This window comes from Aspergillus karnatakaensis (genome assembly GCF_047715665.1).
Source record: "Aspergillus karnatakaensis strain CBS 102800 unplaced genomic scaffold BJY04scaffold_4, whole genome shotgun sequence".
In the NCBI taxonomy this organism is placed as follows: Eukaryota; Fungi; Ascomycota; class Eurotiomycetes; order Eurotiales; family Aspergillaceae; genus Aspergillus; species Aspergillus karnatakaensis.
Window position 1 is genome coordinate 21,899 of NW_027395716.1, and position 23,832 is coordinate 45,730.

Below are 23,832 nucleotides of genomic sequence, written 5' to 3' on the forward strand. Positions count from 1 at the left end.
TGAGCATTCCCAGGTTACTTATATCCCATATCCATCCCACCATACCATTCCAGTCCCCCATCCAGCATTTCTCTTAAAACTGAACTGAGACTATCCACTGCGCATCCATCAATCCTCACGTCGCTCTGCATGTTTCGCCTCCTGCCATACTTTGGTAGCCAGAATTCTCCATCCTGCCAGCCCTTGCCTCCCCTCCCCCTCGCGTGGCTCTCTCTATAATAACCCTCGTCATCTCGCCTCTCCCTTTTAACCTCACGAGCCATCCTCTCCTTTATTGTCTGTACTCTAGTATACTAGATACTACATAGATCTGCTCTACCCTCTGTGTACAGACAGGCTCGTGTCTCTCGTTTCCGCTGCTTGTCAGGTCTATAAACAGACCGCCAATCAGACCCCGCTTCAGCTCCTCCTGCCGCGCGACCAAAACAAACTGAATCCATCCATCAACACCGGCTGTTGCTGTTTCTCTCGCTCTTCTCGCCGGCCTTGAAATCTCCATCGTCTATCGTTTAATATTCACTTATAATGGCCGCTCTCACTATGTCTCCGGCTGCTGTCCGCCAGCCTTTTGCTCCGCTCGATGCTTCGCGGATGCGCTCCCTACTCCGCACCAAGATGAACTTCCAAAACAAGCAGAATGGTAAGATCAGCACCACCAAAAAAACTATCAACGCGTCAATACTAATTGGACTCTAAGGCCTCACACTCACCAGCAAGAAACAGCCCCTCATCGACTCTGACTCCGAAAACATCGACCCCACAGCCTACAAATCCACGAAACGCAAGCGTGCCTTTGACGACGAAGAAGACCATGCCCCGGTCAAGAGCCCCATGAAGCCGCTGAAGTCTTCCAAAATGGCCTTCAGCATCCTTGAAGACTCAACTGCGACACCCCTGCCCCCTGTCACACCCACAAAGACCTCAACCACCAAATCAACACCAAAACCCGCCGGCCGCTCCCCCCAAATGAAAGCCGCCAAACCCTTCGCTCGCCGCGCCACAATCTCCAAGAGCCGTCCAGAGTCCGCCCGAAAGGGCGTCAGCCGGCCCTTTTCCATTGCTACTGCATTTTCCAATGGCAAGACCAAGAAGCAGACTCAGCCTTCGTCGGCGCCGAAGATGCCCGCGTCGTGGTCTTTTGATATCTATGTTGACTCGGAGCAAGAGGAGATGACGAATCTCATGCAGCACTCTACCTGCGTGCTCGACATCAGTGATGACGAGGGTAAAGTCGAGGAGAAATCGGATAGCCGTGGGAAGGAGAATATCCCGCCCGCTGAACTAGGGATTTCTCTTCTGCGCTCGAGGCAGCAGGAGTCGCCTGCTGCGGCAGCCAGGAAGAGTGAGATGTTAGATGAGCCGCGCTCGCCGTTGGGGGACCTCAATGCGGCGGATTACTACGGACAAGATTGTCATGCTTTCTCTTATGCCGTTGTTTATGAGGATGTCGAGGAGTTTGAGGAAAAGAAAGAAAAGACGGCTTTTGCTTTTGCTCGTCCGACGCATCCGACGAGGAGCAAGCTGTCCAGTGTCTCGTCGATTGCTTCTATTCTCGAGGCTGCGAGCCCCAAGAAAGTTGCTGTGGAGGCTAGCACCGAAGCCGAGTCCGACCTCGCTCCCATTGAGATCTGGGAGAGTGAGAGTGCCGGTGAAAAGGCAGATGGTGCTGAGAACCTCGCTGTCTAAAAGCCCCACTTGTCTGTTCTTTTGATTGACTTCGATCCGGCGTTGACGCTGGATCGCGGTGTTCAGTTGGTGTATAGTTGGCGTTTGACCGGTGTTGTGGCTTTTTGGATACCCATTCTTCCTGCCTTTGTTTGAGATATTTGTAATCGGTGTCTGTGATGAGTATTGCGTTCTGTTGTTGTGTTAGCATTGCATATTGCCTGCCTGTTTGTTTTATTTCTATTTCGTTTATATCGTTATTGACCTTGATCACTCTGCATTGCCTGGATGTCTGCATCTCCTACCTAATGAGCTCAGATGTGTCACGTCTTTGATGCCCTTCACGATGTATATATTTCCTAATTGATAAAACATTACTAGACCATCCCTCCATCTCAATCGTAGTTCTCGGCATCACTCTCTCTATTCCTCATCATCCCCGTCATCATTCCCTCTCACATCCACAGCCTCCGCCGCAGCCTCCATCATCTCCGCTTGCTCCATCTCCGCCTCCTCTCCCTCCCCCTCACTCTCACCCTGCCCATCTCCCTCATCCTCCTCCTCTTCCGCCACAGCAGCAACAGCCTTCCCTTTCCCCTTCCCCTTAGATCTCAGCTTATTCCTCTCCTTCACCAACTCCCTCCACGCCCCACTCCCCTTAATCGTGCCCCTGATCTCCGTCGCAAGCGCCATCTCCTTCCCACTCGCAACGGCCGGATCGAGCCAGAACTCCGCCATCCCGGTATCCGGGTCCGCGTAATCCGGAAACTGCAATACGCGCTGGAAATCCCCATCGCTGGGTTCCGTGTTCGCATACAGCGCCAAGATCTTCTGCCGCATGACGGCCTTCAGCTTCGCGAGCGTGCCGTTGCCGTACCAGCCGTCTGTGGTGATTTCGCATTTCTCTCTGAGGAAGTTCTCCGGGAGCGGCGTTGAGGGGACAATGATGGAGAGTAGGAGCGGGTCCGTGATGTCGCAGAACATCCACATGCGGCCGTCGAGGGAGAGGGGGAGTTTTCCTGAAAACAGGTGCGAGGTTGTGGTTGTTGCGGCTTCTGGGGTTAGCTCGTTGGGGCGGGGGAGGGTGTGGCGCCGGCCGCCGGAGGTGTAGGTTGCGTTTGGGGGGTAGAGGGAGGGGAGCTTGTCGCGTGCTAGTTCTGCGTCGCGGGGGAGAATGCGGAACATGGTTGTTTGGTAGATGCGGAAGGTCGGGTCGAGGCGCGGGTCCTTTCCGAAGGCTACGATGGCATCGCGCCAGGGGCCGGAGCGGAAGATGTAGCCACAGTAGGGGATTGCGTAGCGCAGGGCGTAGCGTTGTTCGATTTGGGGGAGGGAGTTGCGGAGGGCTCGGCGTGTCCAGGCGGGTTGGGCGTCGAAGCGGGCTTGGACGAGGGCGATGGTTGCTTGGAGGGTTTTGTCGAGGGTTTCGATCGGGGGGCAGTTTGGGCGCGGGGCTGAGGGGACTGAGGGGATGTCGTAGGGGACTAGGTGGGTGAGGACTTTGGCAGCGGTTTGGGTGTTGATGGTGGTGATGTTGCCCTTTGTGTCGAGGGTTTGGCGCACGGTGGGGTTTTGGTGGTAGAAGTAGTTGAAGGGGATGTCACCGTGGGAGAAGGACGGGGGCGGGATGAGGTCGGCATTTGTGGTCGCGCCTTTGGACATGTCGAGGTCGAATTGCTTCATTTTCTGGTAGCTGAAGGGGAGGATTGTTGAGCGGAAGCGGGTGACGAATGGGCTGTTGGTTGTTGAGTAGACGAAGTCGGGCATTCCTGTATAATGTTAATGGCTGGTACTCGCAGTGGTGTGGCAGGCATACCTCTAAACACATGTGTCCGTTCAACCAAGCCAACAGGCTCGACTTGATACCTTCCGGCATTATCTCGGAGACTGCGCAGAACCTCGCGCGCAGTAGGCCGTGGTGGTCCATCACTCGCCTCAGTGAATGCTGGGTCGTCCATGAAGGGCTCACTGGATCCACGTTTCCTCTTCCGACCTGTCCGTTTAAGGACGGTGACCTTGAGGAGAATATTGTTGGACTGTGTGCTTGTTGACTGCAGTGGTCTTGACATTACGTCCTCTGGCCGCAGCACAAGGTTTGCCGGAGTATCAGGCTTTGGGGGATTGAGTGTCTAAATATGAATTAGAGAGGTATAGATCTCAGGAAGAGAACTCACCTTGGTAATACCACTCGTGCCTTGAAGCGTCTCAATAGCCTTGTCGACATTCTTGACAATGGCAGGATGCTCGATCGAGACGATGCGACGGGAGGGGATGTTGTAGAAGGGGGCAGTTCTTGGGTTGTTGTTTTCAGCCATGACTACGAAGATCTGACACACACAGAATTTATTGTTTCAAGCCTCGTCCATGGGTCAAGCCAAACCAGTTGGCTTTGCCCACTTCCAGATCACTGATGTCTTGAGCGAAGTATAAATTGTTGTATGCATGCAATGGAGAAGATGGAGAATTGCAAACAAGACAAACCGTCGGTGCTTATAGGGCGGAGGAAAGTGGCAGTAAAATGGCAACCCCCCGTCATTTCCCTTTTCGACAACTGACCACTCCCGGGGCGTCACTCTTCCACTACCTAAGTATTCCCTCTTTTGTGCTTCGATTCGCGCCAAATGAAAAATAGTTGCGAGGCTGGCTGCTGTCTACACTCAGGTGGTCTGGAGTGTCGTTGTTTTCTAGAAATAGAACCACCATTTTCTCCTTGACTGTACCCCTCACCAGTTTTGGGCAACCCTTCTAAGACCCCTTACATCCCCAGATTGAGTAAATCTTTTCCATTCGAAAGCCATCTGCAAATATGTGGGGGATTCGATGTTTGATCTTGAAAATGACGCCCCTCTCGATTCTCGTGACGACGAAATGAAGAGACTTGATTGAGGCCACATGACAAGCGGAAGGAATCCTGTGAAGAAGAGTCGTTGTAGACATGACCTCGCCAATACATGCCACCTCCTTTCATCTGACCTCACTTGAGGGATCCGGCTCGTATCTCTGACCTGAGACCTGGGGTACATCGGTGTCCGACGAAGCAACGTGCTGAGATGTTTTGCCCGATTCCAACATATGGACTGGGATTGAGATATCTTGAGCCTTTGTTGAGCTACTCCCATCATCTCAAAATCATTCCAGTGCTAATTTTGAGAAGACGAGGTATATGCAGGCTTCCACCTTATCTACAGACAATGTTGGGCGCAGTTGAAGATGGACCGGGAACCCATGTCTATTGACTCGGGGTTCAGTGCGTCTCCACCAGTCAGGTCAAGGACACGGAACATCGGAGTCAAAACTTCTGAGTGCCCCAAACGTTCGTCCAATTGTAAATTCGCCGTCTCAGGAAGGATATGCGACGTTCATTGGTTGTGTATTGCGTCCTCTTTGTTGCTTTTTTTGCGTTAACTAGCTCTCAGCTCCCATACTCGAGGACCTCAGGCGAAGCTATAAAATGCACCCATCAGTGTCTACTTGCCCAAAACAATTTACACCCGAGCCCTTTGACACATGAGTATGGCTGTTCACAGACGATCATTGTCGGACCCTGCACTCTCTACACCAGCCTGGAAGGTCTTATCTCAGACATTACCTTCTCGAGATTCAGACGCCGATGCCTGGTGGCAGCTCACTGGTCGACACCTCGCCGTCCTACTTGACGCTGCTGCTTATCCCATTGAAAGGCAATACGAGTGCCTTCTGTATCATTACCACTATGCGGTTGGTTTTTAATATTTTGCAGAGCCCATGAGCTAAACTGAAGCAATGATAGGCACCCTACCTAGGACCTGCTCCTCGAGAAAGCCGAGCTTCTCCCCAATGGAGATCAAGGTTTCAGCTCGATGGCACGCCGTTCGAATTCTCATGGAAATGGAATACTACCGACGGAGAGCCAGAAGTCCGCATTGGCCTCGAACCCATCGGTCCCATGGCAGGCACAGCGCTTGACCCTCTTAACCATGCTACCGCTCGCGAAGTACTTCATAAGCTCTCACTCGCTGTTCCTGGAGCGGACCTTGCATGGACACATCACTTCCTTGCCACCCTCTTCGATCATGACTATGCCAAATATACCGCAGAGGCAGAAGCGAGGCAACGTTCGCCTATCAGCACCAGCCTGACCCTCTCTCTCGAGTTCTTGCGTAACTCTACCGCAGTCAAAACATACTTTCAACCGCGCATGCTCAACCAAGACGGCTGCCTCGATATTACTCGCTGGGACGCCTCTTTCCAGAAACTCCATCCCAATGCATCACCGCGCATCGCCCTCCACGAATTCTTGATCACCAGCTCTGAGGGGCAACTCCTCAAACCGTTCTGCCTCAGCGTCGACAACTGTGCGCCATCGCAAGCCCGTCTTAAATGGTACTTCAACAGCCCACATACGAGTTTCGAATCTATTCGCGAGATAATGACTCTCGGCGGCCGTATACCGACCACTGATACGCGGAGAGAACAGTTCATCGACCTCTTCGACCTCTTGAGAAACCTAACCGCCCAACCATCTGACTTCCCCGAGTCATCTGAATTCCCCACTTCAGCTCCCACAACCCCCACAACAGGATTCCCGAGTCTAGACCGGCAAGAGGGCCTCGTCTACTTCTTCGATATCGCACCTAACGGATTAGAATCTGCTCTCCCGAATATAAAGCTCTACTTCCCAATTCACAATCACTGCGCTAACGACCTGGTCGCAACGCAAAACCTCAATACATGGCTCGAGTCTCGAGGTCGAGGACAATATGGTGCTGCATTCTTGAAATCCCTCGAGGCAATCGCGGATTATAGGCGCCTTGATGAAGGTGGTGGATTGTTGAGTTTCCTCTCTTGTCAATTTGGCAAGGATGGGGGGTTGGATTTGACGAGTTACTTCAATCCGCAGGCTTTTGCTGCGGGGCGAGAGCAGGGGAAGAGGAGGGGTGTGCGGAGAAGGGGGGATTGGTGATAGGGGTTGATTTACCACAATGGTTAGTAGTTGCTAGTGAAGCTTCTGCTGTCGCGGTGATCAACCAAATGTACGAAGATCAGATCAATAAAATGGAATAATAGTATGGTTATCAAGGTCAATACTAAGCGATGAGAAGCTTAGAAGCCGTACTCCGTAGGAGCTTCACACAGAATCGTTGTGATCGGAGACTTGGCACATGACTGCAATCTTTGGCGCTGGGAGTTTGGAACCTTGGAAGTTGGAAGCCATATCAGGGCACGTGACTGGTTTGCTTTTCCTTTATCAACACGCTTTATATTTATCGGACATGCAAGAATCACTCAGTGCTTGATTATTCTGTAGCTTACTTCATGAGAGGCTTGGTATATCGAAGTTGATAACTTAAAAAGCTAGCCTAGGCGTGGTTTAAATATGTTAACGCGCATTGTGGAGTCGAAGTATATATATTGAAAGCACTCGTGAATATTTGGGCTAACCAGAAAACAATCTTATTATTTTCTTCGCTGCTAGAGATATAACAGTGTGAAGCACAACAATAAATGCCTTCTATCATCTCTTATTACCGATTTTGCATCCGTCAACACGCGTGATCTGAGAGAGGATTGCTGTTAGAGTGAGGTCACCTGATCAAGACTCTCGCTTGAAATAGGCACATACTTTAGGTGAGGACCACTCAAGAAGCGTGCGGACTGCATGTTTGATTCTACTGGAATAGATCTTTATGCCCCAGGTCAGATAAACTACGTGTTGGCCGAAATAATTCGAAGATGGGTGTTGGTGGTCCTGAAACTGAAGTAGTGAAGATCGCTGGGAGACCCCTTGCAGAACTCTGATAAGGACGACCATCTCCTGAAAAAGAGAAAGGAAATATATCCAGACTCAAACTGTCAGCTCTGAGCAGAATCCTCACCCTGTCAAACGTGGCTGACGAGCAGTTTCTCCAGGTGGTTGATACAGGCAGATAGCCTCGAGGCAGTTTCAAGTGAGTTCCGCGAATCCACACCACCACGTCCGAGCGCCCTTCAGCCACAGCCCGTCACCACCTCCTCTCGTGATAGCCTCTCCATTTTCAACGTCCAGATCATCGCCAATGCCCTTGTCTTTCTCCTGCGCTCCGTACACCGTCGTCTAGTCGCCTCCGCGTGTCTGTTTGTTGCTATTGACTGTGCTTTGCGAGTCTCCATTCAGCAGCTGGGGCTGTTCCACCCCGCCTTCTCCCATAAGCGACACGGCAGTCGATCCTCTCCAGGCCTGACCAACTTGCGAGCTCCTCCTATACCGCTGCGAACGCTTCCGCGCAACTGAGCGTGAGCGTACCACAATTCCTTAGCTTTGCTCCTACCAATCGACTATCCGATCCCTTCTCCAGGTGAGCTCCCCATTTATATACTTTCCTGTTCCTCTCGCGCGTCGGGAGACGTCCGTGTGTTTGCCCCCCTGTTGCTCCTTTGGCTTGACCTCCCCCGACCACCTAACCCCGTCTTGCGGTGGCTGCAAACAACCACTCAGCTTCTCTTTATCGTCAATTTTCTCCTGGCTTTATCCTTTCGGCAATTCTCCGCTCACCCCGTTAATGTTACCTTTTGGTTACAAATGCTCATGTGGTCAGTTTCAGGCCGACATAAACAAATCCCACCAGTTGTCCGCTCCGCCAGACCGCATCCGCCCCCCACATCCTCCCTCCTGCTAGCGTGTGGCATCCTGCTGCACTGGGCATCGAGAACGACGCTCGAGTACATGTGGCGGCTTGATTACTGGTTACAATGAAGGGTTTCAGACAGAGAGTGGTGAGTTTGTTGCGGGTCACACAGTGCTCATCTGGCTAGGCCCGATCACCCCGCTGGGCGCTGAACGAAGCTAAATGTCCTAGCATGAGCAGTTGTCGAGGGCGAAAGATAATAAGTCGTCGAAGAAGAAGGATGCATCGAACGCTTCCTCGCAGAACTCCTCCAACCTCGGCATTCATCATGGCCAACAATCGACTTCCCCCAGCCAAGTCACCCCGACATCATCAACCACGTCCGTAAATGATATCAGGGGGAAGGCTCCAGAGGATTCTTCACAGGGGGCAGGGTATAATCCTGGTTAGTGTTCTGCTAAGCAGGGCGGAGGTGTCGATAGTCAACCAGTCATTAACGGAGGTCCAGGTACTCCCACAAAAGGACCGCCAATGGCTCCGAGCGTGGTGATCAGCCCCAGTGCGCCGGTGAGTATCTCAAAATATGCTACACTGCCCGCTTCTTTCTTTTCCAGTCGGCAACCACCTTCATACCTGCTAACCACGCTTCTTGCCTTGTAGCATGTTCCCCCACCCGGTGCGGCTGAGACGATGCCGGGCGACCTGGCCCCTCCGAGGAAGTCACACGTCTTCGATCGACTCCAGACAACTCCGAAAGATATGTCTGAGGGCATTCGGACTCCTAAGCGTCAACACTCGTCGCGATTTGACATTTCCGACCAGCGCCAGAGAGAGTTGGAGAAGCTTCCCGGTTTCCACGAAGTGCCGCCAAACCGCCGACAAGAGCTCTTCATGCAAAAGATCGATCAATGTAATATCATATTCGATTTCAATGACCCGACGGCCGATATGAAGTCAAAAGAGATCAAGAGGCTGGCTCTCCACGAGCTCCTGGACTATATCGCCAACAATCGATCAGTTATCACGGAACCCATGTACCCTCGTGTGGTTGAGATGTTCGCAAAGAACCTGTTCCGACCGATCCCACCGCCGATCACACCACAGGGTGAGGCTTTCGATCCAGAGGAGGACGAGCCGGTTTTGGAGGTTGCTTGGCCTCACATTCAAGTCGTCTATGAATTCTTCCTGCGGTTCATTGAGAGCCAGGACTTTAATACAAACATCGCGAAGGCCTACATTGACCATCATTTTGTGCTTCAGGTATTATCTCAGTGGCTGTCACTTGCTACTTTAGTGCTCAATTGTGCTGACTCTTCCTAGTTGTTAGAGCTGTTTGATTCCGAAGATCCGCGAGAGCGCGATTTCTTGAAGACCACCCTACATCGCATATACGGAAAATTCTTAAATTTACGCTCATATATTCGCCGATCTATCAACAACGTCTTTTTCCAGTTCACCTACGAGACCGAGCGCTTCAATGGAATTGCGGAGTTGTTGGAGATCCTGGGGTCTATCATCAACGGCTTTGCTCTTCCACTCAAGGAGGAACACAAGCTCTTCTTGACCCGTGTGCTACTTCCTCTACACAAAGTCAAGAGCCTCAGCATGTACCACCCACAACTGGCGTACTGTATTGTTCAGTTCCTCGAGAAAGACTCGTCATTAACGGAAGACGTGAGTCACGGATTTGCTGTACGACCTATGACCTGATACTAATCGCCCATCTAGGTGGTTTGCGGCTTACTGCGATACTGGCCCAAGACGAATAGCACTAAGGAAGTCATGTTCCTCAACGAGGTCGAAGACATCTTCGAGGTGATGGACCCTGCGGAGTTCGCAAAGGTCCAGGAGCCATTGTTCCAGCAACTGGCCAAATCAGTCGCCAGTCCCCACTTTCAGGTTAGTATTTCTGTCTCAGACGCTTTCTTAAAGGTACTCATATTTTTGTACTAGGTCGCCGAACGAGCGCTCTACTTCTGGAACAACGAGTACTTCTGTAACCTGGTCAGCGATAATGTTGAGGTCATTCTGCCAATCATGTTCCCTCCTTTGTTTGAGAATTCCAAGGGACACTGGAATAGGTATGTTACATTGATGGTTTCCGTTGTGTGTGCTCAGTCCTAATGACGGCCATGTAGGACTATTCACAGCATGGTCTATAACGCGATGAAGATGTTCATGGAGATCAATCCTCAGCTCTTCGACGAGTGCTCGCACGATTACAACGAGAGGCAGAACAGCGCTGATTTGCGTGAAAAGGCTCGACAGAGTCGGTGGGAAAAGGTCGCCGAGCGAGCCGTGCAGAGACGAAATGGCGCCTCTGACGGCCCTGGTGCTTCTCTGGCACGACAGACTTCAACAGCTGAGATCCCGCTACAGCTCGACGATATCGACGCTCTCACCCAGGACAGCCAGAAACGTCTTCACTCTCTGAAGCTAGACGAGGCTGGCTCGGGAGCCGGACCAGGAGCCGGACCTGGAAAAGGAAGACCACGAGAGGGCTCTATTACTTCGGTGAGTACTGAGCGTGTTTGATCGCTTGCTAATCTGAGAAGATTTACCCCCCTCTCATCGAGGACCATTCCCTCTGCTGTTCCGTTGTCCTTGCTAAGCGTTTGCCATTTTGCGTACAGAAAGCCTGATTCTAACGTTGTAACGTCCGTTACTCCAGAGACGGCGCCACGGTCCCCTTGAAGGTGGTGGCCGGCGAAGAAGCAACAGTGGTGGCGAGATTCGAGCTCGGCGTCGTCTAGTTGGGTCTGCAGCGGTAACCGGTTTGGCGCGAAGCAACTCAATGAAATAACCGCTAGTTGGATACTAGTATCGCTGATTCCCAGAATACATTCACCCGTTCTTTCGGCACCCTGCCTTTTAATGTTGAAGCTAAATATCGCTTAGCGCTTTATCACCGCTTCACAACTCCCACCCCTTCCCTTATGTCCCCTTCTTCTTTGTGTACATGGCTTTTGACATTCTTCTTTTCTGCGCGACTGGGCAGATCTGCGAGTCAGCAGACATTCTAGTTGGACTATTAGAACTGTGTTCGGGTCTGGAAAACGGGTGCTAATGGCGTTTTCGCAGTCGGCATTGATGTCGATGACCTCTTTTGACGTTTATAACATGCAATATTAAGGCATAGCCTGCAGTCGGCTTTCCCGCTCTGTTGACATTCGCTCCTTGTACCTGGCACGTGCCCCCAGCTTCCGCCGTAGTACTGTAAATGGTTACATAGGCGCGACAGCCGTGTCTAACGCGCGCTTGGCGGACCGGATCATCAATGACCCAGAATTACCTCTTTAGGCCTAGTGTTTCGTTCGGGGTCTCTGCGATACCCGCGTTTCTGTTCGCTGCTCTCAGTCTGGCTCTCTCGCGGCCGTGGATTTGCGCGATCTCGACTTTGCACTTGAGCTTTCTCTCCCCCCTCCACACCTTTCTCATACGCTCATTTCCTCTCCTCCTCTCCCATACCCCACCGCTCACTATAACACTACTGCCCTCTTAATTATTAATGACGTGACGATCCCGCCGCCCTACTTTCGTACTTTCTCATGCGACACTTGCCAATTCCGTGCGAACATTGAGTTTACGCCTGATAGCTATCTCGCCTATGCCTACCACGAGCTCGAATCTCAGCGCTGGCTATTGATTGAAGCCGGCCTGACGGCCTGGCAGTGTCCTCTGTGTTGTTAGACCCCGCTGTGTTTCCCTTTCAGTGAGGGCCGCAGTAATCATGGAGCGGAACATTGATATCTATGCCAGCAAGCTGGGGGACGAGAAGCTTGGTATGTAAAGCAAAGCTTGAAGCTTGCTTTCAAAGGAACAAGCTATGGCACTGTCTCGCTTCCATGCTAACCACGCTGTTTCTAGACATCAAAATTAGAGCCAATGTTGCGGTCGAACTGCGCGATAACATCGAACCTCTCTGCTCCGGTGCGAGCTATCCGATATTTCTCTCGAAGCTATGGCCGGTCTTCAAGAACATCCTGCGGGGGGAGCCGGTCTTCACAAATCTATCTTTGGAGCAGGTGAGTTGGGGCGGCCGGGTCATACTTGTGTTCTGGGACAAGGCTGACAGCAAGAAATCTGACAGAAACTACGAAACTGCGTTCTCGAAACATTACACCGGTTACCAATGATGTCACCCGATGTCGAACCCTACGCCGCGGATATGGTAGACCTGTTGATGGATCTTGTACGAATCGAAAACGAAGAGAATGCGGTTCTGTGCATGAAGACGATTATGGACTTGGAGCGCAATCAAGCGAGGGCCACCGAGGCACGAGTACAGCCCTTCCTCGAACTTATCCAAGAGATGTTCCAGACCATGGAGCAGGTTGTACGGGATACATTCGACACACCAAGTCAAGCGACACCATCAGGCATGCCCTCGACACCTGGTGCCTCTGCCCCAAATTTCCAGTCGCCTCGACCTAGTTCACCTGCCGCTTCTGTGCCGGATCTTGGCCCCGATCAACAAACGTCAAATAATGTTCTCCTCAAAGGCATGCACTCGTTCAAAGTCCTTGCGGAGTGCCCGATCATTGTTGTGTCCATATTCCAGACTCACAGGAACTCCGTATCGGCCAATGTGAAGCTTTTTGTGCCGCTCATAAAGAGTATCCTGCTTCTACAGGCGAAGCCGCAAGAGAAAGCTCACGCAGAAGCTGCAGCGCAAGATACCATTTTCACAGGCGTGTGCAAGGAGATCAAAAACCGCGCGGCCTTCGGTGAATTTATCACTCTTCAAGTGAAGACTATGAGCTTCCTCGCATACCTGCTTCGGCTCCAACCACATCAGTTGCAAGACTTCCTTCCTACCCTTCCATCTGTCGTCGTTCGCCTGCTGCGAGATTGCCCACGGGAGAAATCTAGTGCTAGGAAGGAGCTTTTCGTCGCCATTCGCCATATCATTAACTGTGCCTATCGAAACATCTTCTTGGAAAAGATTGATGAGCTTCTGGATGAGCGGACTCTTATCGGCGACGGTCTGACTGTGTACGAGACGATGCGGCCTTTGGCGTACAGCATGCTTGCGGATCTTATCCATCACGTCAGGGACCATCTGAGCCGTGATCAGATCAAGCGGACGATTGAGGTTTACACCAAGAACATTCACGACGATCTGCCTGGCACGAGTTTCCAGACAATGAGCGCTAAGCTCCTGCTCAATCTGGCCGAAAAGATTTCGAAGCTAGAGCCCAAGCGGGAGGCACGATACTTTTTGCTCATGATCCTTGATGCCTTTGGAGACAAACTAGCGGCTATGAACTATCAATTTCCTAACATCGTCAAGCTCCACAAACAATACCAAGCTAGCAAGAAGGAAGAGCCCGCTCCGGAGAAGTACCTGGCAGATAAGGAATGCCCGCCTGATTGGGATGAGATCGATATTTTCTCCGCATCTCCTCTTAAGACGTCAAATCCGCGCGATCGTGGAAGTGACCCGGTCGCTGAGAACATCTCCCTTTTTAGGAACTTGATCAACGGGCTGAAGAACATCTTCCACCAACTTAAGAACTGCAACCCAGACCATGTTCAGATCGACCCTGCCAACGTTCCGATCAATTGGTCTGAGGTCTCATACGGCTACAATGCTGAAGAAGTGCGGGTTATTAAGAAACTTTTCCATGAGGGAGCTCGAGTGTTCAGATACTATGGCGTGGACCAGCCCGAACCAGAGGTCAACTTCTCTTCTCCGTTCGACTTCCTCACTAGCCAATACACGGCTCCCATGCCCCGCGACGAGAAGGAGCTTCTTGAGAGTTTTGGAACGGTGTTCCATTGCATTGACACAGCCACTTTCCATGAGGTCTTCCATACAGAGATACCCTACCTTTTCGATCTCATGCTTGAGCATGGCGCGTTGTTACACCTGCCGCAGTTCTTCTTTGCCAGCGAAGCAACCTCTCCTGCATTTTCCGGAATGGTGTTGCAGTACCTCATGGATCGCATCCACGAGGTTGGGACGCCTGATATGGCCAAGGCTAGAATACTTCTGAGGATGTTCAAACTGTCTTTCATGGCGGTTACACTTTTCTCAGCTCAGAACGAGCAGGTGCTGCACCCTCACGTGTCAAAGATTGTCACCAAGTGTCTCGAGCTCTCGGTCACTGCGCAAGAGCCCATGAACTACTTCCTTCTGTTACGTTCTCTATTCCGCAGTATCGGAGGGGGTCGTTTTGAGCTGTTGTACAAGGAGATACTACCTCTTCTTGAAATGCTTCTCGAGACATTCAATAATCTGCTGCTCGCCGCTCGGAAACCGCAGGAACGGGATCTTTACGTCGAGCTCACTCTCACAGTCCCCGCTCGTCTCAGCCATCTCCTTCCTCATCTGAGCTACCTCATGCGACCCATCGTTGTAGCCTTGCGCGCAGAATCCGACCTTGTAGGGCAAGGTCTGCGAACACTAGAACTTTGTGTGGACAATCTTACCGCAGATTACCTCGACCCAATAATGGCTCCTATCATGGATGAGTTGATGACAGCTCTCTTCGACCATCTCCGACCGCATCCCTACAATCACTTCCACGCGCACACTACCATGCGAATATTAGGAAAGCTTGGTGGACGTAACAGAAAATTCCTCAGCCACCCCCCCGACCTTACCTTTGAGCAGTACGCAGACGATGCTCCCAGCTTCGACATCAAGCTCATTGGTCCAAGTGAAAAGCGACCTTTCCCTGTCGGAATTGGCCTTGACCTTGCAGTCGCCAAGTTGATGGAAGTCTCTAAGCACCAGTCTGACGGGTTCTACAAACAGCAGGCGTTCCACTTGATCTCTTCTCAGCTCAAGCTTTACATCGGATACGAGAATATTCCTGATGACATGGCGTCTCTTCTCCGCTTACATGCCAACGATCTCTTTGAGAGCAAGACTTCCGCCATGGCTGATATTCTGGAAAAGTCAGAGCGTGCTAGTTCAATCCCCAAGAAGCTTTCTCAGGAAGGGACGTTGAAGAAGTTACTCAAAGCCGCTATCTTCGCTACCACTTTACCCGCCCTCAAGCAGAGTGCCACCGCTTTCGTTAATGATGTCTGCAAGCATTTTGCTATCGTGGAAGTCGGACGCTCTCTAGCGCAAGCTCGTCACACTCGCAAGCCGTTCGATGTCGGGTGTGGAGAGGGCTCCGTCTACCTTGACTCGCGTGTGTTCGCTGAGGCTGTTGTCGAATCGCTGTCTTCAGATAATGTTGAAGTGCGCGATGCCGCTCAACATGCTTTGCTAGTACTTAGAGATGCGGCCGCTATAATCTTTGGATCTTCTGAGCGAGTAACGAAGCTGCCCTTCTTCCAGCACCTCGGCCGTGTCTTCTGCCATAGCTGCCATAGCGAGGAGTGGTTTACCAAAGCCGGTGGGAGCCGGGGTATTCATCTCTATGCCACCGAGCTGGATCTTGGTGACTCTTGGCTTTTCGAAAAGCAAGTTGACTTCGTGAGAGCGTTGACGTATGTCATCAAGGACACTCCATCTGACCTTCCTGCGAGCACCCGTATGCGGGCGCAAGACACCCTTGATCTGATTCTGCGCAGATGCTGCAAGAACATGAACAAAGAGGAACTAAAGAACGACAAGAGTCGTCTCTTTTCTCTTTGTGGGTTCTTGGTGTATGAGCTTTCCCACATGAACAAGCACGTTCGTGAGGCTTCTCGCCGCAGCTTCGCCACAATTGCGGAAGTCCTGGCATGTGAAGTTCATGAGCTCATATTCCCAGTCAAGGATCGGCTTTTGCAGTCAATATTCAACAAGCCTCTGCGCGCATTACCCTTCCCTACGCAGATTGGTTTCATTGATGCCATTACTTATTGCTTGAGCTTGCGCAATGACATTGTGACATTTAACGACCCGCTCAACCGTCTTATGCTTGAGTCTCTTGCATTGGCCGATGCCGACGATGAAAACCTCGCGTCTAAGCCGAACGAGTTCAAGAATGCCGATATGATTGTGAACCTGCGTGTTGCCTGCCTTAAGCTTTTGTCTATGGCCATGAGCTTCCCTGACTTTGCCAATACTCCGCAGAGCACAAGTCGCGCCCGTATCATCTCGGTATTCTTCAAGTCGCTCTACGTCCGGTCGCCAGATGTTATTGATGCGGCTAATGCTGGATTGCGTGATGTCCTCACTCAGACAAATAAGCTCCCTAAGGATTTGCTTCAAAATGGCTTGCGGCCAATCCTCATGAACCTGCAAGATCCGAAGCGTCTGAGTGTTGCCGGTCTCGATGGACTGGCTAGGCTGCTTACCTTGCTTACCAACTACTTCAAGGTCGAAATTGGTGCGCGTCTGCTGGATCATATGAAGGTCATTGCCGACGACTCAGTCCTGCAGAAGGTATCATTTAGCCTTGTTGAACAAAGCCCTCCTATGAAGATCGTCGCTGCAATTTTCAACATCTTTCACCTCCTTCCTCCAGCTGCGACGTCCTTTATGGAGCATCTTGTCAACAAGGTTCTGGACCTGGAAGATAAGCTTCGCAGAACTTCAAGCAGTCCTTTCAGAAAGCCTATAGTCAAGTATCTCAATCGCTATGCCAAGGAGAGCCTCACCTTCTTTTATGCTCGATTCAAGGATGAGCGGTTTGGGCGCTTTTTTGGCCAAGTACTGGCTAACCCTGAAAGCGAGGCTCTGCGTGCTGCTGTTGTTGCGGACACTCAAGGGTTCATTAATGCGGCCTTTTTTGGGCAAGAGGAAACCGAAGGGAAAAACACCGCTGCTATCAATGGTATCTATGCTGTCCACGCGATCTCTTCGTTCTCTTCTACCAAGAACTGGCTGGTCTCGCAGGCAGACCTACGAAGCAAGATCCTGGCCTCAGCTCGAGATCTCCAGAAGAAGCTGCGGGGCGACAAGCTTCAACCTAGTGAGCGGTTGAGGGTCGAACAAGCTGAAGACCAGCTGATGACTATCGCCACAATCTATCTTTCGGAGTCGATGCAGGACCTCGACTTCCTGTTTGATGTTATTGATGGCTTGTCTGCGGGCGAACTCAAGCGTAGCATCTCCTTCCCGAAGTTCATCTACCGCCACATCATCACCAACGAGTCCATTGACTATCGCCGCTCCGTTATTATGCGGTGCCTCGATCTTTATGGTCAGCGCTCGTGCTCTCAGAAGATGAAGACCTTCGCCTTCCGCCACCTCGTCAACCCTATCTTCGCCATGGATGTTCAATTAACGTGGAACAGCTCTCCTGATGGACCTAAACTGATGGACAAGAGCATGACGGAGTTCATTCAAAATCGTCTATGGAAGCCACAGGTTGCAGATCTCAGTGAAGAGTCCAGTCAGGCCGGCGTCGACCATTCCCGCCTAGAACTCCTGCAACTTTCCGCCTTGCTGATCAAGTACCACCACGCCACCGTGCAGGATTCGCGAAAGGACATTATTAAGTTTGCCTGGAACTACATCCGCTTGGAGGATATCATTAACAAATACGGTGCCTATGTGCTTATCAGCTATTTCATTGCACACTACGAGACACCATTCAAGATCGTTATCCAAGTATATGTGGCGCTTCTTCGGGCTCACCAGAATGAGGGTAAAGCTCTTGTCACACAGGCTTTGGATGTCCTTGCACCTGTTCTTCCCACCAGAGTTTTAGCAGCGGGCAACAATGCGCAAACTCAGGACACGCGGTACCCGCTCTGGGCAAAGTGGCCTCGCCGTATCCTTGCCGAGGAGACTGCGAACCTTCAGCAAGTCATGAGCATTTTCCAGTTTCTCGTGCGGCAACCGGACTTGTTCTACGAATCTAGAGAGCATTTTGTTCCTCTTATTGTTCCTTCTCTTATCAAGATTGCTTCCCCTTTGGCAAACCCATCCCATGATAGCAAGAGACTCGCGCTGAATCTCATCAACCTAATATGGATTTGGGAAGAGAAGCGGGTGAATAGCGCATCTGAGCAGGTACCGAACGGTGTGCTAGAATCGCCTAACGCGAAAAAACGCAAGCTCGATGATGCTCAAGGCACCGCCTCTCCATCACCCGCCCTTGGGCCGCCTGGCTCCCGAGAGCGCACCGATTACATGGTTCCTGGTGACCTCCGCGCGGCTCTGACCAAATACCTCATCACCTTTATCACCACCTCAAATGATAGGTTCCAGGTGCCGGCCGCCCGGTTCCGGGACCTTCAGTCTTCCAAACCGCAACAGCCGGTACATTCCAGCGAGATGCAGAAGAAGGCCGTTGGACTGCTCAGGAGCCTGCTCGCCCCGGCGTACTGGGGTGATCTCAACGTTGAACTTTACCAGAAGGCAACTGAGCCAATTTTGACTCAAGATCGGGGGGACAAACCAATCGACAAGTACGTTACAAGTGTTGTCAACGCTTTGCAAGTCATTCGAATTCTTCTCGCATCCAAGCCGGATGATTGGATTGCTGGCCATCTTCCCCTGATTCAAAAGCTCTTCGAAAAGCCACTTCGATCGGACAACCCCGAAGTCCAGGATGCCCTTCACGGTCTAGAGGCAGATGTAGAAGAAAGCCAGCAGCTTGCACCGCCCGTGCAGCGCGTCCTTAGCTCTCTTCCAGATGATCAGCCTGAAGACGAAGACCCCATGGACGTTGAGAATTCGCCATCAGAATTTGTTACATACCTATCTGGTATTGCGACCGAAACGCTCTCTGCCAATAACTACATCTCCAGTCTCAACATTCTCTGGTCGCTATCCAAGAGCAAGCCCGCAGAGATGGATACACATATCCCCCAGGTTATGAAGGTGTTTTCGCAGAAGCTGGCAAAGGATCATGTTGCTGGCGCTCCTAATAATCAGGGCGCGAGTACACCTGGATCTAAGCCTGCCGAAGGTGCTCCGGATGCGCAAGAATATGAGATCGGCGTCGACCTCATCTTCAAGACTATCGAGTTGATTTCTGTGCGCATGTCGCACCTTGGTGAACAGCGACGGCCATTCTTGAGCGTCCTTGCCCAACTTGTCGAGCGATCCCAGAACGAAGGTCTTTGCACCAAGGTACTGGACATGGTTGAGTCCTGGATTTTCCACTCCACTGAGTCATGGCCTACGCTGAAGGAGAAGACCGCCGTCCTTCATAAGATGCTACTTTTCGAATCTCGACAGACACCTGACATGCTGCATAAGTTCCTCGAACTTGTAATTCGCATCTACGAGGACTCGAAGATTACTCGGACCGAGTTGACAGTCCGGCTCGAGCATGCCTTCCTGATCGGAACAAGAGCAAAAGATGTTGAAATGCGGAACCGCTTCATGACAATCTTTGACAAGAGTTTGACCCGACTGGCAAGTTCTAGGCTAAGTTATGTTCTGACTTGCCAGAATTGGGATACACTGGCCGACTCGTTCTGGCTCTCTCAAGCGTCGCATCTCATCCTGGGTTGTGTGGATATGTCTGCCCCTGCTCGCCTACATCATGACGATTTTACTCTGTACCCGATGTCTTTCTTGTTCGGCAATGCGGATAAAGACCCAAGAAGGGCAGAGATCATGGTTGACAACCAGCTGGAAGCATTCATCGCTGATCGAAAGCGATTCCTTGGCGAAATCGCCGAGGTTAAAGCTCGTGACCTGATTGAGCCGCTTACCCAGCTTCAGCACACCGACGCCACAACTGCTTACAGCCTTTGGACATCGTTATTCCCGATTTTCTGGTCGTCTCTCTCCCGGGAAGACCGCATTGACTTGGAGAAAGGAATGGTCAGCCTCATTACCCGCGAATACCATCAGCGGCAGATCGACAAGCGTCCGAATGTCGTACAAGCCCTGCTTGAAGGTGTCGTTCGTGCAACTCCACGCTTCAAGATTCCTCCTCACGTCTTAAAATACCTCAGCCGTACCTATGATGCTTGGTATACCGCAGCGACATACCTGGAGGAATCAAGCATCAACCCAATCATTGATACGCCAACTGTTCGCGAGAGCAACCTCGATGCATTGGTGGAAGTGTACGCTGGATTGCAGGAAGATGACTTTTTCTACGGCACGTGGCGACGACGATGCAAGTTTGTCGAAACCAATGCCGCTCTTTCGTATGAGCAGCAGGGAATGTGGGACAAGTCGCAACAGCTGTACGAGAATGCCCAGATTAAGGCCCGCTCGGGAGCAATGCCCTTTTCTCAAGGCGAGTACTACCTCTGGGAGGATCATTGGCTCATCTGCGCGCAGAAGCTGCAGCAGTGGGATATCCTCAGCGACTTTGCCAAACATGAGAATTTGAACGATCTGCTTTTGGAAGCTGCTTGGAGAAACATTGAGAATTGGCAAAGTGAAAACAACCGGGAACAGCTTGAATCCATTGTAAAGTCTGTGTCCGATGCCCCGACTCCCAGGCGCACCTTCTTCCAAGCTTTTATGGCACTTTTGCAATTCCATAACAAGAAGGAAAACATCCAAGAGTTCAATGGCGTGTGTGACGAATCGATCCAGTTGTCCATTCGGAAGTGGCTGCAACTACCGAAGAGCATTACCAATGCCCACCTTCCGATCCTTGAGCACTTCCAGCTTCTCGTCGAACTTCACGATGCAAGCCATATCTGCTCTAGCTTGTCGCAAACAAATGAGCGCAACCTTGACACGAAGTCTGCAGAGCTGAAGCTGTTGCTTGGAACTTGGCGAGACCGTCTTCCCAATCTGTGGGATGACATCAATGCCTGGCAAGATCTCGTTACGTGGCGACAGCATATCTTCCAGCTCATCAACGCAACCTACTTGAGCTTGCTGCCTCCCCAGACTAATAACGTCGCCAGCAACTCGTATGCGTACCGCGGGTATCACGAAACAGCTTGGATCATCAACCGGTTTGCCCATGTCGCCCGCAAACATCAAATGCCGGAGGTCTGCATTGCCCAGCTTAGCCGTATCTATACCCTCCCCAACATCGAAATACAAGAAGCGTTCTTGAAGTTGCGTGAGCAAGCCAAGTGTCACTACCAGAACCCGAAGGAACTCAGCGCTGGACTGGATGTGATCAACAACACGAACCTCAATTACTTCGGCGCGCAGCAGAAGGCTGAGTTCTATACACTCAAGGGAATGTTCCTTGCTAAGTTGAACCACGTCAATGAGGCAAATGAGGCATTTGGTGTTGCTCTGTACTATGATCTGCGGCTAGCAAAGGCTTGGTCTGAGTGGGGTCAGTACAGCGACCAACGGTTCAAGAGTGATCCGAATGACTATGAGTTGGCTAGCAATGCTGTCAGCTGTTATTTGGAGGCTGCTGGTCTGTACAAGAACTCTAAGTCTAGGAAGTTACTTAGCCGGATTCTGTGGCTGCTTAGCTTGGATAACGAGGAAGGTGCCGTTGCAACTGCTTTCGAAAACTTCAAGGGTGACACTCCGGTGTGGTACTGGATAACTTTTATTCCTCAGCTACTTACGAGTCTTTCTCATCGCGAAGCACGCCTCAGCAAAGCTATTTTGGTTAAGATTGCCAAGCTGTACCCCCAGGCACTATTCTTCTTGCTCCGCACGAACAGGGAGGACATGATCAATATCAAGAAACAGCATGATCAGAAACAAGAGAAGCTGAACCGTGCTCGTCAACAAGCCTCCCCGCAGAATAGGCCCACCCCATCAGCTGCGAACGGCACACCGGGCGCAAATGGCACCCCTACTCCTGCTCAAGGCTCCCCGAATCGCCCACCTGGCCAACTTCCTGCGCAAAACCAGCCTCAGGCTCAAGCACAGGGACAGGCGCAGGCTCAACCACAGCAACAAGGACAAGCTCAAGCTTCAAACCAGGCTCAAGCCAACGGCCAGAGTCCCGCTCAAAATCCTGCACAGATACCGGCGGCGCAAGGACAAGCTCAACAGCAACCACAAGGCCAACAACAAAACAATCTACAGGTTCCGGGACAGCAGAACGCATCGGCAGACCAAACGCTCAAATCGACTACCACAACAGAGGGCGAAAAAGAGCCGCTCAGGAAGCCTTGGGAATATTCTGATGAGATCATGTCTGGTCTCAAGACTGCGTTCCCGTTGCTCGCCCTGTCGATGGAGACGATGGTTGATCAGATCCACAAAAATTTCAAATGCCCGCCTGATGAGGATGCGTTCCGTCTTATTGTTGCGCTGTTGAACGATGGATTGGCATACGTCGGCCGGATGCCTGGATCTTACGCCCAGGACTTCAAACTCCCGCAGGCTACTGAAGCTAATATCACCCGGTTTGCGGAGACAATCCTGCCAGCTCACATTCGAAAGTCGTTTGAAGCAGACTTTGTTATTAAGAAGCCGACAATGTATGAGTACATTCAGAAACTCCGTCGCTGGCGTGACAAGTTTGAAGAGAAGCTCGACCGACGACCGCATGTACAGTTCCTGGAGAGCTACTCGCCACACCTCAGCGAATTCCGCTTCCTCAAGTTCGATGAAGTCGAAATTCCAGGGCAGTATCTCCAGCATAAGGACAAGAATCAGGACTTTATTCGAATTGACCGGTTCTTGCCTGACATTGACTTGGTTCGCGGCATTGGCGTCTGTCACCGTCGCTTGAAGATCCGTGGTCACGACGGCAGTGTTCATCCATTTGCTGTGCAGCACCCTGCTGCCCGCCATTGCCGACGTGAGGAGCGTATCCTGCAGCTCTTCCGTATCTTCAATGGTGTGCTCGGTAAACGCAAGGAGAGCCGACGGCGAAACCTCAACTTCCACCTACCTCTCATGGTTCCTCTTGCGCCTCATATTCGCTTGGTCCGTGATGATCCTTCTTATATCTCAATGCAGGGTATTTATGAGGACTACTGTCGCCGTATCGGTATCAACAAGGACGACCCTGTTTTGTTCACCATGGAGAAGATGAGGGCTTTGACAGAGACGAAGCAGAATGTAAGTAGGCCACTATCTCAAACTTACCCTCGGTTAACTAACACTATTCAGCGCACTCCCGAACAGCAGCAGGTCCTACGAACCGAGATGCTCACGGCAATTCAAGAGAAATGGGTTCCTCCTAATGTGGTGCTCGACTATTTCCAGAAGATCTATCCCAGCTTCTCAGACTTCTGGCTCTTCCGTCGACAGTTCGCTTACCAGTACGCGGCGATTTCATTCATGACCTACATGATGCATATGGGCAACCGATACCCGAGCAAAATCGTCATCTCACGCTCATCCGGTGACATCTGGGGCTCTGAGCTCATTCCCACCATCAATCCGAACAAGGCCTTCTTCTTTAACCCGGAGCAAGTGCCTTTCCGCCTCACCCCTAACATTCAAACTCTCATGGGACCCATTGCAACCGAAGGTCTCTTCGCCTGCGCGATTATGGCTATTGCTCGCTGTTTGACAGAACCTCGTCATGAGCTTGAGCAACAACTCAGCATATTTGTTCGTGATGAGATGATGTTCTGGGCTACGACACACCACCGCGACCGCGGCGTGCTTTCTGCCCAGCAGCTCCGTGATCTCGTCTACAACAACAGCGATATCATTGTCAACCGTGCCGTCAGCCTCGCTAGCCCACCTGAAGGCAATCTGCCCGCGAACCAGACCACGATCGATCTCATCTCGAAGGCCGTAAACCCACAGCATCTGGCCAGCGGTGATGCCTTGTGGATGCCGTACTTCTAAGCTCGTCTCTGTCTCTTGGTTGTCTTGGTCTGGCGT

General features: G+C 51.5%; 6 protein-coding genes across 6 annotated transcripts; 4 read left to right on the top strand and 2 right to left on the bottom strand.

Moving 5' to 3' along the window:
- The first annotated feature begins 487 nt into the window (after positions 1-487).
- BJY04DRAFT_98201 (uncharacterized protein) lies at positions 488-1,877 on the top strand. Its single transcript, XM_073721409.1, has 2 exons — positions 488-640; positions 698-1,877. The coding sequence occupies exons 1-2, from the start codon at positions 526-528 to the stop codon at positions 1,684-1,686; spliced, it is 1,104 nt and encodes a 367-aa protein (XP_073575824.1). The 5' UTR covers positions 488-525; the 3' UTR covers positions 1,687-1,877.
- Positions 1,878-2,088: 211 nt separating this feature from the next.
- BJY04DRAFT_229228 (transcription factor TFIIIC subunit TFC1) lies at positions 2,089-4,232 on the bottom strand (the record flags this gene model as incomplete). The annotated part of the gene is made up of 3 exons (XM_073719016.1): positions 3,840-4,232; positions 3,482-3,794; positions 2,089-3,434 (listed from the first exon to the last, which is right to left on the bottom strand). The coding sequence occupies exons 1-3, from the start codon at positions 3,978-3,980 to the stop codon at positions 2,089-2,091; spliced, it is 1,800 nt and encodes a 599-aa protein (XP_073575825.1). The 5' UTR covers positions 3,981-4,232.
- BJY04DRAFT_98213 (uncharacterized protein) lies at positions 4,233-4,980 on the bottom strand. The gene has a single exon (XM_073721410.1). The coding sequence runs from the start codon at positions 4,785-4,787 to the stop codon at positions 4,389-4,391; it is 399 nt and encodes a 132-aa protein (XP_073575826.1). The 5' UTR covers positions 4,788-4,980; the 3' UTR covers positions 4,233-4,388.
- On the top strand, positions 4,981-6,804 carry BJY04DRAFT_98214 (aromatic prenyltransferase). The gene is made up of 2 exons (XM_073721411.1): positions 4,981-5,382; positions 5,435-6,804. Exons 1-2 carry the CDS (start codon positions 5,173-5,175, stop codon positions 6,605-6,607), a joined length of 1,383 nt encoding a protein of 460 aa, XP_073575827.1. The 5' UTR covers positions 4,981-5,172; the 3' UTR covers positions 6,608-6,804.
- A 1,017-nt stretch (positions 6,805-7,821) lies between these two features.
- Positions 7,822-11,086, top strand: BJY04DRAFT_98221 (protein phosphatase 2A regulatory subunit RTS1). Its single transcript, XM_073721412.1, has 10 exons — positions 7,822-7,979; positions 8,226-8,397; positions 8,481-8,694; positions 8,758-8,816; positions 8,910-9,509; positions 9,570-9,923; positions 9,978-10,148; positions 10,203-10,330; positions 10,388-10,763; positions 10,883-11,086. The coding sequence occupies exons 2-10, from the start codon at positions 8,374-8,376 to the stop codon at positions 10,889-10,891; spliced, it is 1,935 nt and encodes a 644-aa protein (XP_073575828.1). The 5' UTR covers positions 7,822-7,979; positions 8,226-8,373; the 3' UTR covers positions 10,892-11,086.
- Positions 11,087-11,979: 893 nt separating this feature from the next.
- On the top strand, positions 11,980-23,796 carry BJY04DRAFT_213554 (histone acetyltransferase TRA1; the record flags this gene model as incomplete). Its single annotated transcript, XM_073714925.1, has 5 exons — positions 11,980-12,031; positions 12,117-12,274; positions 12,340-13,244; positions 13,305-23,055; positions 23,107-23,796. The coding sequence occupies 5 exons, from the start codon at positions 11,980-11,982 to the stop codon at positions 23,794-23,796; spliced, it is 11,556 nt and encodes a 3,851-aa protein (XP_073575829.1).
- Between the last annotated feature and the right edge of the window lie 36 nt (positions 23,797-23,832).

Excerpts from the sequence above, each read along its gene's own strand:
- BJY04DRAFT_98214 (XM_073721411.1), top strand. The coding sequence starts at position 5,173 with ATGAGTATGGCTGTTCACAGACGATCATTGTCGGACCCTGCACTCTCT. Across the intron at positions 5,383-5,434 it reads TGTATCATTACCACTATGCG|GCACCCTACCTAGGACCTGC; the intron begins GTTGGTTTTTAA and ends AAGCAATGATAG.
- BJY04DRAFT_98213 (XM_073721410.1), bottom strand. The coding sequence starts at position 4,787 with ATGATGGGAGTAGCTCAACAAAGGCTCAAGATATCTCAATCCCAGTCC.
- BJY04DRAFT_98201 (XM_073721409.1), top strand. The coding sequence starts at position 526 with ATGGCCGCTCTCACTATGTCTCCGGCTGCTGTCCGCCAGCCTTTTGCT. Across the intron at positions 641-697 it reads CTTCCAAAACAAGCAGAATG|GCCTCACACTCACCAGCAAG; the intron begins GTAAGATCAGCA and ends TTGGACTCTAAG.
- BJY04DRAFT_98221 (XM_073721412.1), top strand. The coding sequence starts at position 8,374 with ATGAAGGGTTTCAGACAGAGAGTG. Across the intron at positions 8,398-8,480 it reads AGGGTTTCAGACAGAGAGTG|CATGAGCAGTTGTCGAGGGC; the intron begins GTGAGTTTGTTG and ends TAAATGTCCTAG. Across the intron at positions 9,924-9,977 it reads ACTCGTCATTAACGGAAGAC|GTGGTTTGCGGCTTACTGCG; the intron begins GTGAGTCACGGA and ends TCGCCCATCTAG.